This window comes from Rutilus rutilus (genome assembly GCF_951802725.1).
Source record: "Rutilus rutilus genome assembly, chromosome: 13".
Lineage (NCBI taxonomy): Eukaryota > Metazoa > Chordata > Actinopteri > Cypriniformes > Leuciscidae > Rutilus > Rutilus rutilus.
In genome coordinates, this window is record NC_140218.1 from 19304334 (window position 1) to 19317110 (window position 12777).

The window sequence follows — 12777 nt, forward strand, 5'->3', positions numbered from 1 at the left end:
GCTGTGATTGGCTGACATGCTTGCATATGAAATATCTGGCATTACATGTGGAACTATCTGGAAAACTTTTACTATTACTGCTATTATACGTTTTTACTATTACAGCTATCTTGATTAACGAATCATGAGAAGTTTAAGTATTTAGATCTATTACCATCACATAAAAGGTTGCAGTGATGAGCACTGAGCAGATGACAGTCTGTTGATCGCGTGAAAGATCTTATCATTGCAACGCAGTTTCTGCACTATCACTAATGATTTCACCAATGCAAACATGAGGCATATAAATACAGTAAGAGCTTCGTTGTGCAGTGTAACAGCGTCATTGATTTCATAACCGAGTTTTGGCAAGTGTCCAGATAAACTTGCGCTGTGTGATTGATAGCTTGGGCGATTGGAAAGGGATTGTTCTTTGATCGCTTTCTGTATATTAATCACAGTTTAAGTAAGATTATTTTCATCCTACTAAGAGAAACGAACGATGTGAAGAGTGATCGCTACTTCCATAATAAATCACTACTTACCGCTTGCTGGAATATAGTTGAAATAGTCCCCTTCGTCAGTATGAAACGCTGAGAGAAGTCTGCTTGATATTATTCCAGGTTAGAAAAACAGTCCGTGGTGAAATAGACAGAGCAAACTAACAACTTCGAATTAAACTTTTGCGGTATCCGATTATAGATAAACATCAACCACGTCTGTTGACATTTCGCCATCAATACGCCTGTGTTCCTGAGGGCGGAGGTTACGGTTCTAGTGACATCATTAAAGCAGGATGTAGAGGGGTGTAGTCCAATCCAGCCGTTTTTTGTAGTCAACTTCTGTTAAATAAAATATCTCGCTTGGCATTGAACTTTGAGCTTTATAATTTTACAGATATTATTTATACTCTAACAACAACATTACACACTAACTAAAGTTTGAAACATGGGATCACATAGAACGGGACCTTTAAGATGATGTCCTGTCCTGTGACAGAAAAAAAGGTCGTTTAACTAAGTTATTTTAATGGTAAAATCTCACTTGAGTTGTCAAAACATTTACATGTATCAATTTAGCAGACACTTTTATTCAAAATAGGCAGCCAGGCAGTCACATGGAAATTGTTGTAAGACATGTACAAAAGAAAAAGCTTATAGATGAAGGTGAAACACTGAAACCAGAGACTAGCTAGAAAAAAATACTCTGCCTTTTTACTTGTTAATACTGTAGACTGGAAAATAATATTTTAAAACATTAAGTAATAAGTACACCTATACTGGCTATCGTTTCTCTTTTAATAGCCTACCCCTCGCGACAGTTACTAAAACAAAACTGTCGTAACGTCGCATTAGATAAATAAATAACATGGCATTAGCCACTTTAATCAAAAACAGAAATTAAAATGACAAAGATTCTGAAAGTAGGCCTACTTTCTGATTTTACATTAGTAGCAATAATATATTTAGCCTCATTAATAATATATGTCGCCTCATTTATCCTCCTTTACGTTCATATTTGTCAATTCCGAGAAATAGGGCGACATCTAGTGACGTTCTGCTCGTCATGCCATGGCTAGACGAGACTCCGGTCTCTACAAACTAGCTGAAATTGACGTCAGTCTTAATGGAACTGAATTTATTGTGCTATTTTTACGCACTGCAGAAATGACAAATTGGAAATCCTCTGAATGTGTAGATCTCATTGACACTGAGGCAGTCCTGCAATCCTCCTGTACTCACAGATGTCCATTTGTTGTTCAGAGCGAAGCGGTTTTGTGTCAGCGAGGTACTTGTACGAGTCCAGAAGCCGAATAATGGCAGAATACACAGGCCGGTCCTTGAAGTTCCACATGCAGCAGTACTTTATTAAGTCATATCTGCAAGATATGCCAGATAATTTGCATTTTCAGATTTTCTTAAACACTTGCAGGTCATAGAGGAGCAAGACAACTATTTACATGGCCAATTCGTTATGTAAAAAATAAAAAAAATAAAAAACAAACAAAGACTTACAATGGGGCTCCACAGTTTTCTGGTCTTTTCATCTGGTAATGGGCTAAAGTTTTGGGCAGCACTTCAGACGGATCCAGGTCAGGATAGGGTGGAGACCCTTTCAAAAGAGAAGGAAGGTAAATATAAGACTGCTATTTTGTTTGCTTCATATTATTTTTTATGAAAATGTTCAAAGTAACAACTGGTGTATTAATATTACCCAGGGTTATCATCTCATAAAGCAGGATTCCAAAAGACCATCTGAAAAAGTACGACAGCACGACTTAGAAATCATAAAATCATTAGCACATTGGTCAAAGCGCAGTATTTTTTAAGTTTTCAAAATTTCCTGATAGACTCACACATCACTCCTGTCTGTTATGGGAAGCCTCATTATCCGTTCTGGCGCCTGCCATTTTACAGGCACATTGACTTCTTGTTCCTTGTCCACCATCCTCATCTGGCGGCTCTTAAAAGCCCAATCCAATCCGGACACTTTGACAGAGAGTCCTGAGCCAATCAACATGTTCCGGGCTGCAACATCCCCATGAATAATTCTGTGGTAGGAGTGTATGTAGTCCTAAGTAAAAAATTAACAAATGAAATGTCATTTACTTGATTTATGCTCAATTAAGTATGAGTTTACAGGACATAAATGACTCACCAGACCGGCTGCTACCTGTTTAGCTGCTAGATAAACGGACATCTCTGAAAACACTTGGAAGTTATCACCTGCACCACATCTGTCCTGTTTAGAGAGAGTTAAGTTGAGAAGAAAACTGAGTGATGTGACTTAACCCATGTATATTCTTTGTCAATGTAGGTGTTTTTACTTCTCGAAGACTCCAGAGGAAATGCAGGAGGTTTCCTGGAAAGCTTGCCTCCAAAACCAGATACATGGGCGTCCGGCGTGTCTGACAGTATAACATCTTCACTATATTCTTGTGTTTGCTCACTGCTGCAAGGAAGAGGCCAAAATCCACAAATTCTGTAGCCTCCGATTGATTTGACCTGTCTGAAACAAGATATATCCAACATTTGCAGTCTTTCAGTGGGACTGCAAGCATAAATTCTACTATTTTATTTCTTCTAATATAAATAAACAGCATGGTGGAGCAGAACTATGGACAACAAAATGAAGAATCATTTTTAATTTAATTCTTAGAAGAAGCATTTCAGAATGATGAGTTTGTGTTGTTATGTACCTTTAAGAGTTTTAATCACTACGGCAGTGGATGTGTTGTCTTGTTTTAGCTGAGCCGTGCAGATTGGCCCATAATGTCCCATCTGAAGCGGCTCAACCCCCTGCAGGGTGCACAGAGCAGGTATCTCCCATAGACCCAGAGCTCCCTGTGCAGGCCGCAGGGTCCCGACGCCTGTGTCCAATGGTACGGGCTCCCCTTCTGAAAGACAGTTGATTCAGCAGATACTAATTCTCATGATTTGCCCTCAAATACTCAGGCTATCAAACTAAAAATGAACTTTATGCATCTGACATTTGAGGTCAAAGCGTTGCCTTATTTCACACACCGTTTACATTTGAAGATGAGCCTGTGATAACGTGAGCTGATGATCTTTTGGTAACGAAGCTCCATATTATATGAGACACAACAATCAGGGTGCTGAGAGCCAGCAAGCTTGGGATAATGATGACCGCATATGGACCTGATCCTTCCTCATCTGTCCATTCATACAAACACAAGGCAAAATACGTTTGCTGAAAATGTCATCATCATATCTGAAAACAAAGGTAAACGCATTTAAAGTATGTCAGACGCAATAGTAAGTACTGAAAGAAAGGTGCACTCTTACTTACAACCGACTGGGTCAGAGCCAGATGAGCTGTTGTATTGGACCTGTACAGCCATAAGGGGGTCTCTTTAACATTTCCAAAACAGGCTGAATAAAAGACATTAGCAAAATAGAAAGAACATATGTTATTAGAGATGAATTCCAAGAAATAATATCTAAACATCTCAACATATATTGCGAGTGCACTTGAACCTTACCTTACTGGAATAAAGGTGGAAAAGAAACTTTTAAAGAGGTTTCTGACTGCTTTTGGTAGCCTTTTTTGTTTGCCTCTTTCTGTTAGCATAAAGTCTGATTTTGACTTTCAGAGCAATGACCGTGAGGGTGACTGCCCTCCTCATTAATGATTAACTTAACTATAGAACCCTTTTAACTGTTGCCAGGAGTGCAGTGTTTTTCTGAATTGCTGATTATTTTCACTCATCATTCTCTCTTGAAATAGGGTAAAATGACATGAGATGCACATAAAGATTAAATAGTGATGTCATTATTGACATAAGTTGTTTGTGTCTATTTGTTAATGAGAGATTTGTGGATATATTAATGTTTTTAGATTTGTGGAGGAAAAAAATTATGCTTTTATTTTGAAGTGAGTAAAATGGCTTGCCAGAATTGGCAGGCACAGAGGGCCCCGAGCAGCATGCCAGTACTAGTGTAGTTATTTTTATTATTTTTATTTAACATTTATTGCATTTTGTGTGGATATTATTCAATAATTCCATTAGTTAGATGTACATATCAGACATTTTTGCTGTTCATTAAAACATAGACTAATTGAGTGAATTTGTTGTATTATGTGGTATCATAGTGTTGCTATTATGACATATCTTCAATTAATGAGGAGTTAAATATTTAGCTATTCATATAGCTTTATTTGGGTGGCAAGAAGGTTCCCGGTCCCGGCTGTGGAGTTTGCATGTTCTCCCTGTGTCTGTGTGGGTATCCTCCAGGTGTTCTGGTCTTCCCCATAATTCAAAAACATTCAGTAAAGGTGAATTGGAGACACTGAATTTAGGTGTGAATGGAAAGACATAGTTACCTATACCCTGGAAAAATCATCGGCAAGAAAGTTCATGGCCAGTCTCTCACATGTGGCAAGAGATCGCCCATAGAATCACCAAGAGTCGGATACAATTGAAATGGTTAATAATTGAATGAATACCTTTATATAAGTGATAGAATAAATATACCTTTCAGATGAATATCGATACTGGGATTCTGTATTGAATCTGGGATTGAGTTGTCAATTGTCATAAATTATTCAATTTATTCCCCTTAATAACACACTGGCTCATGCATTATCATCATACACACGCTAAACATATATCTAAATATCTAAAAAGTAAATGCATATTGTTCTTAAGGTTAAGAGGAGCATGTTCTCCCATCTTCCCATACAGAGTGCAATTCTGTACTTCAACAGAAGATGGCAGTATAATACAACATCAAGCCTAGAAGCTTGGCTCTTAACCCCTGATGAGAATGATATACAATATTATTTACATTTAGTCACTTAGCAGACGCCTTTGTCCAAAGCGACTTACAAATTAGGACTAAATTAAGCGAGTCATCGTGAAGAGACAAAAACAACGTAAGGAGTGCTCAAAATACAATTGCTCAGAGTAGCATAATTATGCCAGACAAGGGAGGATTAAAGGAAAAGGAAAGATTTAAAAAAAAAACAATTTATGAGGTTATTAAGTGCTCACAGAAGAGATGAGTTTTCAGTTGTTTTTTGAATGTTGTCAGGGATTCTGCATTCCGGATGAGGGTGGGGAGAGCATTCCACCAGCATGGAACCGTGAATCAGAATGTTCTGGAGAGTGATTTTGTGGCTCTCTGTGATGGAACCACGAGACGTCGCTCATTGACCGATCGTAGGCTTCTGGTAGGGATGTAGACTCGTAGGAGTGAGTGAAAGTAGGAGGGAGCTGAGCCTGTGGTAGATCTGTAAGCAAGCGTCAATGCCTTGAACTTGATGCGAGCAGCGAGTGGTAGCCAGCCAGAGAGATGAACAGAGGAGTGACGTGGGCCCTTTTGGGCTCGTTGAAGACAAGACGAGCTGCAGCATTCTGAATCATTTGTAGAGGTTTAGTTGCACATGATGGAAGTCCAGCTAGAAGAGCATTGCAGTAATCAAGCCTAGAAATGACCAGGGCCTGGACGAGAAGTTGTGTTGCATGCTCAGTTAGGAAAGGCCTGATCTTCCTGATGTTGTGCAGTGCAAACCTGCATGATCGAGCTGTATTTAACTGTATTATCTTTGTAAAACTAGTAATAATGCAAGAAAGAAATGGCATGTTGATATTGTAAAACAACATCATACAAAAATCATGTTTATGTGCAGCTGTTCAACACGAACCCATAATAACAGAACAATACATTTTACATTCATGGTTTTCAAACAGGGTTTAGTGAACACCTGAAGGGCATCTAAAGGAAAACCCAGGGGTATGTGGAGTAGATTTAAATTGGTAGATAGGCCTATTTAAAACCTAATTCAAGTTCTATTTCAAGACATTTCTAACTTTTAAATCAATTTCAAAGCATTGTATAATGTAGTATGTTAATATTCTTTTGTTATGCATAGTATGCATATTAATTGTAACTTCTTATGATCTTATTCTTATCATAAAGTGGGTTTCATCTTTATGTTCTGGTAATATTTTTCATTTGAAGTACTTTTATTGTTTTTATTGTAAAGCATTTTGAGCTGCATTTTTTTTCATGAAAGGTGCTATGCAAATAAATTGATATTATTATTTAAATGTTATAAAGTTTTACCAAGAAAATCCCTTGATTTTCATTTTACCACTTACTATCTTCAAAATATATTTCATCAGGCATTTTCAAGACTGTGATGAAGGGCAGCAAGTATTTTTGTTCTCAACAGAGTCAACCCCTTTCAGCCCTAGAAGCATGGCAGGCAGACAGGCTTTTGAAGTTTCCTATTGTGAAATAGTATGGGAAAGCCCGCCCTCTCGCTCTCATTGGCTGTCCCGCTCTCGTCCACTCTGCACCACTGATAGTCGCTGCTCTTGTTTGGCGCAAGTAACAAGGTGAAAATCTACAAAGTTAAAAAGCTGCGCCTACAAAAATCAACGACGTGCGATGAGAGCTCTACACAGACAACAACAACCCACACAAGAGGGCGTTTCTACGTGAATCAAATGTCGTGGGACAGTGCACCTAGTTAGTCGTGATTCCCGATCCAGGTACAATTGTTGTTCGTCGTTTCCCGTGAACGCGCCGGTAGCTGATGTCATTGGAACAGGTGCGCGAAACCCAAGTTAACAACAGTCGCCCTAGATCGCGAGGGATTACACACGGATGTGAGTGTTTTTCTACGGCGTTTCATTCTTCAGCCGGTATTACCAAGCGAGGCTGTATTCTTTTTTATGTGCCTGGTTAAAGGCTGTCCTGCCTCGGGTGGTAGTTTATTGCTATTTCCGTGTCTTTTTCTCTTAGAAAGCGCTTGTTTGGATCGTGAAGACGATATTTGGCGACACTTCTTGGTGAGCTGTGAGGTCTAGCATAGATTTTAAGGCAATGAAGAGCCCGTTTACCTTCGTTTGAGCTCGTGTCTCAATCCAGATGAATTTACGTGAATTTTGACTGAACCATACAGGGAATATGCTTTAAGAACCGAGCGATGCCGACTCTGAAGTTTTGAAACCTTTTTCACCAAGACATGGGAATGAAGCCGCTGTGCTTTACTGCGCTTTAAACGCTTTTGCATAAGGAAATAACCTGTTTTTAAGAGACTCGTTTACGAAAGGGATTAATCATGTCCAAGACGCTGAAAAAGAAGAAACATTGGTCCGGTAAAGTGCAGGAATGCGCCGTTTCGTGGGGTAACGCCGGGGAGCTCAGCGCCATGCTGGAGATACTCGGGGGAGCCGAGGACGGAGAGTTCCCGTACCTCGGACAGGTGTTGTCGGACGCGTTAGTGTGCCATGTCGGCAGACTACCTGGTCCCGGAGATGTGCTTCTGGAGGTGAACGGCACGCCTGTCAGCGGACTGACAAACCGAGACACCCTCGCCGTCATCCGCCACTTTCGCGAACCCCTCCGTCTGAAGACTGTAAAGCCAGGTTAGTTTGTTAACCCAATTTCTAAAACATAGCTACAGTACCAGCCTAGAGACAACGGTTTGTCACTCTGCAATTAGCACTATGGTTCATTTTTAAAGCCCTGGTAAAAGCTAGTTTTGAAGACCGTGTTAAGTAACGTTTCGTATTTGTAATTTTGAAAGAGGACTGCTTGTGCTCGAATGTTACGTAGCCTATGTTATTCATGGACTTTGGCCAGTCTCAGAAACTTTCACGCGCTGTGTGTAGCCTAGTTAGTTTCAATGTTTCTGAAGTCACCTGTCTTCTTCTGTATGGCTGCTTTACGGCTGAAACTCAATTGTTTTCTTAACTGATGGTTTTTATAACATTTAACGCTTTTATTTCCCAGTTTATTAATGTGAAGCAAAGCGCTGTGGCTTGACTAGAAGACAAAATACAACCTGAGAGGATTTGAATGGCGAAATTGATAAGCGGTTATTATTGTCCAATCAATGTTATTGACCTGATAAATATGAAAATAAGAACAATGGCTTACAAGTCTACAGTGTGAAATATGGAACATGATAACTCAGGGCTAAGGACATTTCAGGTAATAATAATTACTGTTATTTAGGCAGCTCTCTAGGTTTTGAGACAGCCAATATCAACCTCGTATTATATTACTAGCATTTGCTTATAATTACTTAGTTGGCATTTTGATTAAATGGGACTCTCAAGGAAAAAGTGGATTTTAACATAAGCCATTTATCACTGTTACCACAACAGGAGGAAATTGAGACTATCCATCATGAGGAAGTTTTGATACCACTAGATGCTTTCTGTTTGTGGGCAACCACAATGATTTCATTAATCGTGCTGCTGGTAGATACTTTTACTTTCCATAGCCTATAGACTCCCAAGGTTTATTTAAGCTGCTAAAGCCAGGTTACAAGTGTTTACAGGTGTTGGACTGTTAATCTTCTGTTTGTTGGAGAGAAATAATGAGGATCTACAAAAGGCAGCCAAGACCTTATAGCTTTCAGGACAGGTTGGGATCAGAGGCCATAAAATACAGAAATTTTTCTAACAGAATCACCATGGGTACCAGATAACATAATCTAGCTTTGAACTGTGTAACATGACCCGTTTGTGGATCATATTACAGAAACATCCTAACTCAGAATCTTATCTGTCTACTTACCACCAAAAAGCATTTCGTTTACCATCTCATTTAAAACCTTGTCAGATTTTAAAGTCTATCCTTAAAAAAAAAAAAAAAATTACTGTATTTACGTATGATTTATCCATGCATATCATTTTTAAATTCATGTGCCCTCATTCTCTGATGGTGTTTGCTAATGTTTACAACCTGTCACTCACATTTCAGCAATAGCAAACAACGATCCAAACAATTCCCCATCAAGTCCCAACATAAAGGACAAACTCAAGACCCGCCCCACATTTGTTCTTGTTCGAGAAGCTGTTTCGCTTGGATATACGTAACGTCACAATAGTGAAGAAAAGACGATTGCAACTTTATGCCAACTTTATTTGCCAATCATATAAGAAGTTGAGAGTGAACGAGTAGGCCTACTTTTTTTATTGTTTTAAGAGTGCATGACTCTTCAGTATGTCTGTGCGACTTCACGTCACCAAAAGCTGATCCAGATGCTATAGGTATCTCAGCCATTCAGCTAGAAATTGTGTAAACTCCTTAAACATTTAGAGCTTTGAACTTGGTGTGTAATCCTCTTTGCCTGCAGCACAGATGTCGTCTGACTTCCCAGCTTCCCCCCTTCAGCCACTGTCCACCTCATTTAGCGTGTTAGCTTGCCTGAAGGATTACCATTTGACTCCTTTATGCCAAATAATGCTCTTTTGGAGATGATTTTAATCATAGAGCTTTATGTTGCTGTGGGCACTCTCTACGTCAGTTTAATTTGGGCTTGCAAATGAAGTAGAGTGGATTACCTAATATGAAAATGTAGTTCTCCTTGCGCTTCCTAATCAGTGTAAATTGATATTAGTGAACGGGTTAGCATCAGATGTCTCTTACTGATTATTTTAACATAGTGTGAGTTTGTTAAAGCTGCCAAAGCCTGCAGCTTTGAACTGAGTCCAAGTGTAATTGATTCAATTACTATCTTAAATCTGTGGTGTGCTGTCTGGCTTGTGACTCAGCAAGAGGACTGGACACCTGAAAGCATGTATTCTATTAGAAATGTTCGGTTTTGCTACAGTATGTCAGGGTGCTCAAGCAGACAGCATCTCTGTGTTTACATTTTTTTTAATGGAAAAAACAATTGTGAACTGCTTGCTTATAGTTGTCTATGCATATAAAGCTGGGATGAAAAATATGAAACACTAGGGGTGTAACAATGATTTGGTTTGATACATGATACTGATCTCACAATAAGATACTCTCATGATACTTTAAACAAATAATAGAGTTAATATGGTAAGTTTAAACATATATATATTTTTTTTATCATTAACAACAATAACCTTAGTTAAAACCTTGCACAGGGCAGTGGTGACACCATAGACATATTTATGATTAGGCTATGTTCAGCTGAAAATACAGAATTAAATTGGACACACATGCTTGCTCTCTGTCCGACTACTTGCATTTAGTTGTAAATATAACCCAATTACCTTAAATATGCTCAAATGTGTAACTTTCTGGGTTTACCATATTTGATGCGCAATTACCATATATGATGGTAAATTAAATTTGTCTAAACTTTATTTGAACTATATACACACTTGCATGATTGGTCATTATATCGTCAATGATTTTAAGTAACAGTTTTACATTTTAATTAATCGGGATTGGATATTTGATATTAGCTATTTAAATGTGCATCCTCATTTGGCATCTAATTGCTAATTTGAAACGAATATTTAAAAAACACTAATAATACAAAAACACTGTTAGATGTAATATTTAGCAGTTCTCAAAGTTAACCCATTTTTCATACTGTACATTATACTGTTGTGATGTTTAAATTCACTTGTCTTGGAGCATTCATTTTAGTTGGTAGTTTTATTATTTGTTTAGAATTGTACTTTTTTATATTGGCTAATATAACATTTTAACGTTGGTGTATGCCTAATTTTATATCGACTTCTAAAGAAAGAGCATCTGAGTTTCTTATGTTCCTGCCGCTCAGTGGCCAAGTGCATGTGTGTGTGGCTGAGTGTTTTCTCTCTGTCCCTCAGTTTATGTTTAATTCATACCATCTCAATCATTGATGAGGAGTCCATAGAAGAGGCCAGCTCAAGAAGATCAGATGGTACCAGGAGACCATTTAGCCTTAAATTCTCGACACAGCTGATATGAAGCTCAAGGGCCTTCATCCTTTGGCTGGGCTCAACAAGGCTCCTAGGCCACAAATGGTGGAGCATAACTAAAGTTATGGGCAAGTGTTGCTCAAGACAGTAAGAAAACAATGCAAGGAAGCAGCATAAGGAAGGAAAATGTGAATATTTTTCCTTTCTCAAACAGACAAAATCATTTGTGAAGGGTCTAAAGTTAGCCAGCATAGTTTGCCATGTGTCGGTGAGTTTTACAGAGCCTTCTCTCTATCCGCTGTATCCTTTCCTGACCAGTGGACTTGTGGCTCATGCTCATCTTTTCCAGTCTTATCTGTTCCAAGGCGTCAAGCTTCTTGGCCTCCCACATATTCAGTCTAACCTGTCATGTCCTCCTCCGTTTTTTCCTGTTTTTTTTCACCCCCACACCTTTTCTGCCAACCCGCACTCACACATGCATGAGACCACACAAAAAAAATGATTTAAACCTAAAAATTTTTAGAATTTTGAAGAATTTAAAATGTTATGACATAATGTGAATAATAAATCTTTAATATTCTGCACTTTTGCATAGATTAGAGGTATTCAATTAAAGCTCTAAGAGGTCCAGCCTCCATATTTCCATCCCAGCGGAGGTCCAGGCAATACTTTTTTGGAGTAGTTACATTTCCATGTGGACAGCAGTAGTACTTTGTAAAAGTAAAAAGTCCTAAATAGTCAAAATTGTCATCAAGGGAACACGATACTGGGGCCAAAGCAGAGGTATCTCAAACAAAATGTAAATTGATATGTGTTTGGAGCTAAAATGGTGCAATGCATAATGCACTATGTCATTATGTCTTCTCGGCTTGTACGGAACCGATAACTGTCTGCTATTAGGTGACCCCTGGTTTAGACATTTATCACTAACCAAATAAGCTGGTTTGTAATATTTTGTGAAAAATTTGTTGGAAAAAAGAAAAAGGAAAGTCTTACTTTGCAAAGAAAATTTCTATTAGTGGCCTTTGACTTTTGGACCAATAGTATTTTACTTTAATAGATGCCAATTTGCCAAATAGATAAACAAGTAAACATTGAACACATTTCAGGGTGTAAATCATCTCTGAGCAGAACATTTCATAACCATAATTTTGCACTGCCTTCATACATCCGGACCAGATGAAGGATTTTCTTTTTTGTGTGTCATACATCTGTGAAATTGTGCTCAAAGCCATTGTCTGAGTGTGGCCTTGATTGACCGCAATGGTGCAATTTCCACACATTGTGTTAATGTGTGAGCGGAGGAAGGGTGAGGGAGTGTATCATTACTGACTCACAGGCTGACTTACATTAGTCCTCCTGTTGTGATGCTCTAGGGCATTATGAAGCAGTGATTGTTTTGAGACTCATACCGTGTTTTTGGTTTGTTATCATGGCAAAGTATTTCTTATTAATCTTGTCTTTACTTGCATATTCTTCCAAGTCATGACAAAGAAACAACTGTCTCATTTTATTAGATCGTAACTAAAACTTTACTTTCAGCACTGTTATTTTTTTAGGATGTGTGCTGTAGTGTCTCCCCTTTTTTCAGCAGTGTGAGGTAAATCTGTTTTGTTCTTCGCCAGTTGATTACAGTAGTTTATGGA

At 38.4% G+C, this 12777-nt stretch overlaps 2 protein-coding genes across 4 annotated transcripts in view; one reads left to right on the forward strand and one right to left on the reverse strand.

The window, feature by feature from the left end:
* Positions 1-993: 993 nt before the first annotated feature.
* Positions 994-4099, reverse strand: LOC311302929 (tyrosine-protein kinase STYK1). Its single transcript, XM_084429074.1, has 10 exons — positions 3983-4099; positions 3790-3872; positions 3504-3653; positions 3179-3376; positions 2807-2988; positions 2638-2721; positions 2336-2553; positions 2194-2234; positions 1995-2091; positions 994-1858 (listed from the first exon to the last, which is right to left on the reverse strand). The coding sequence occupies exons 2-10, from the start codon at positions 3839-3841 to the stop codon at positions 1681-1683; spliced, it is 1200 nt and encodes a 399-aa protein (XP_084285200.1). The 5' UTR covers positions 3842-3872; positions 3983-4099; the 3' UTR covers positions 994-1680.
* Positions 4100-6809: 2710 nt separating this feature from the next.
* magi3a (membrane associated guanylate kinase, WW and PDZ domain containing 3a) overlaps positions 6810-12777 on the forward strand; it is a 141035-nt gene continuing 135067 nt past the window's right edge. For all 3 annotated transcript variants that reach the window (XM_084428246.1, XM_084428248.1, XM_084428247.1), the window contains exon 1: positions 6810-7879. In XM_084428246.1, coding sequence (XP_084284372.1) covers positions 7573-7879 — 307 coding nt within the window. In that variant the 5' untranslated portion in view covers positions 6810-7572. The remainder of the gene's footprint in view (positions 7880-12777) is intronic.

What these genes read in the sequence shown, in the direction of transcription:
- LOC311302929 (XM_084429074.1), bottom strand. Translation starts at nt 3,841, where the DNA reads ATGGCTGTACAGGTCCAATACAACAGCTCATCTGGCTCTGACCCAGTC. An exon ending in AGTGATTAAAACTCTTAAAG is followed by an intron (nt 2,989 to 3,178) that starts GTACATAACAAC and finishes ATCTTGTTTCAG; the next exon opens with ACAGGTCAAATCAATCGGAG. An exon ending in GAAAACTGTGGAGCCCCATT is followed by an intron (nt 1,859 to 1,994) that starts GTAAGTCTTTGT and finishes CATATCTTGCAG; the next exon opens with ATATGACTTAATAAAGTACT.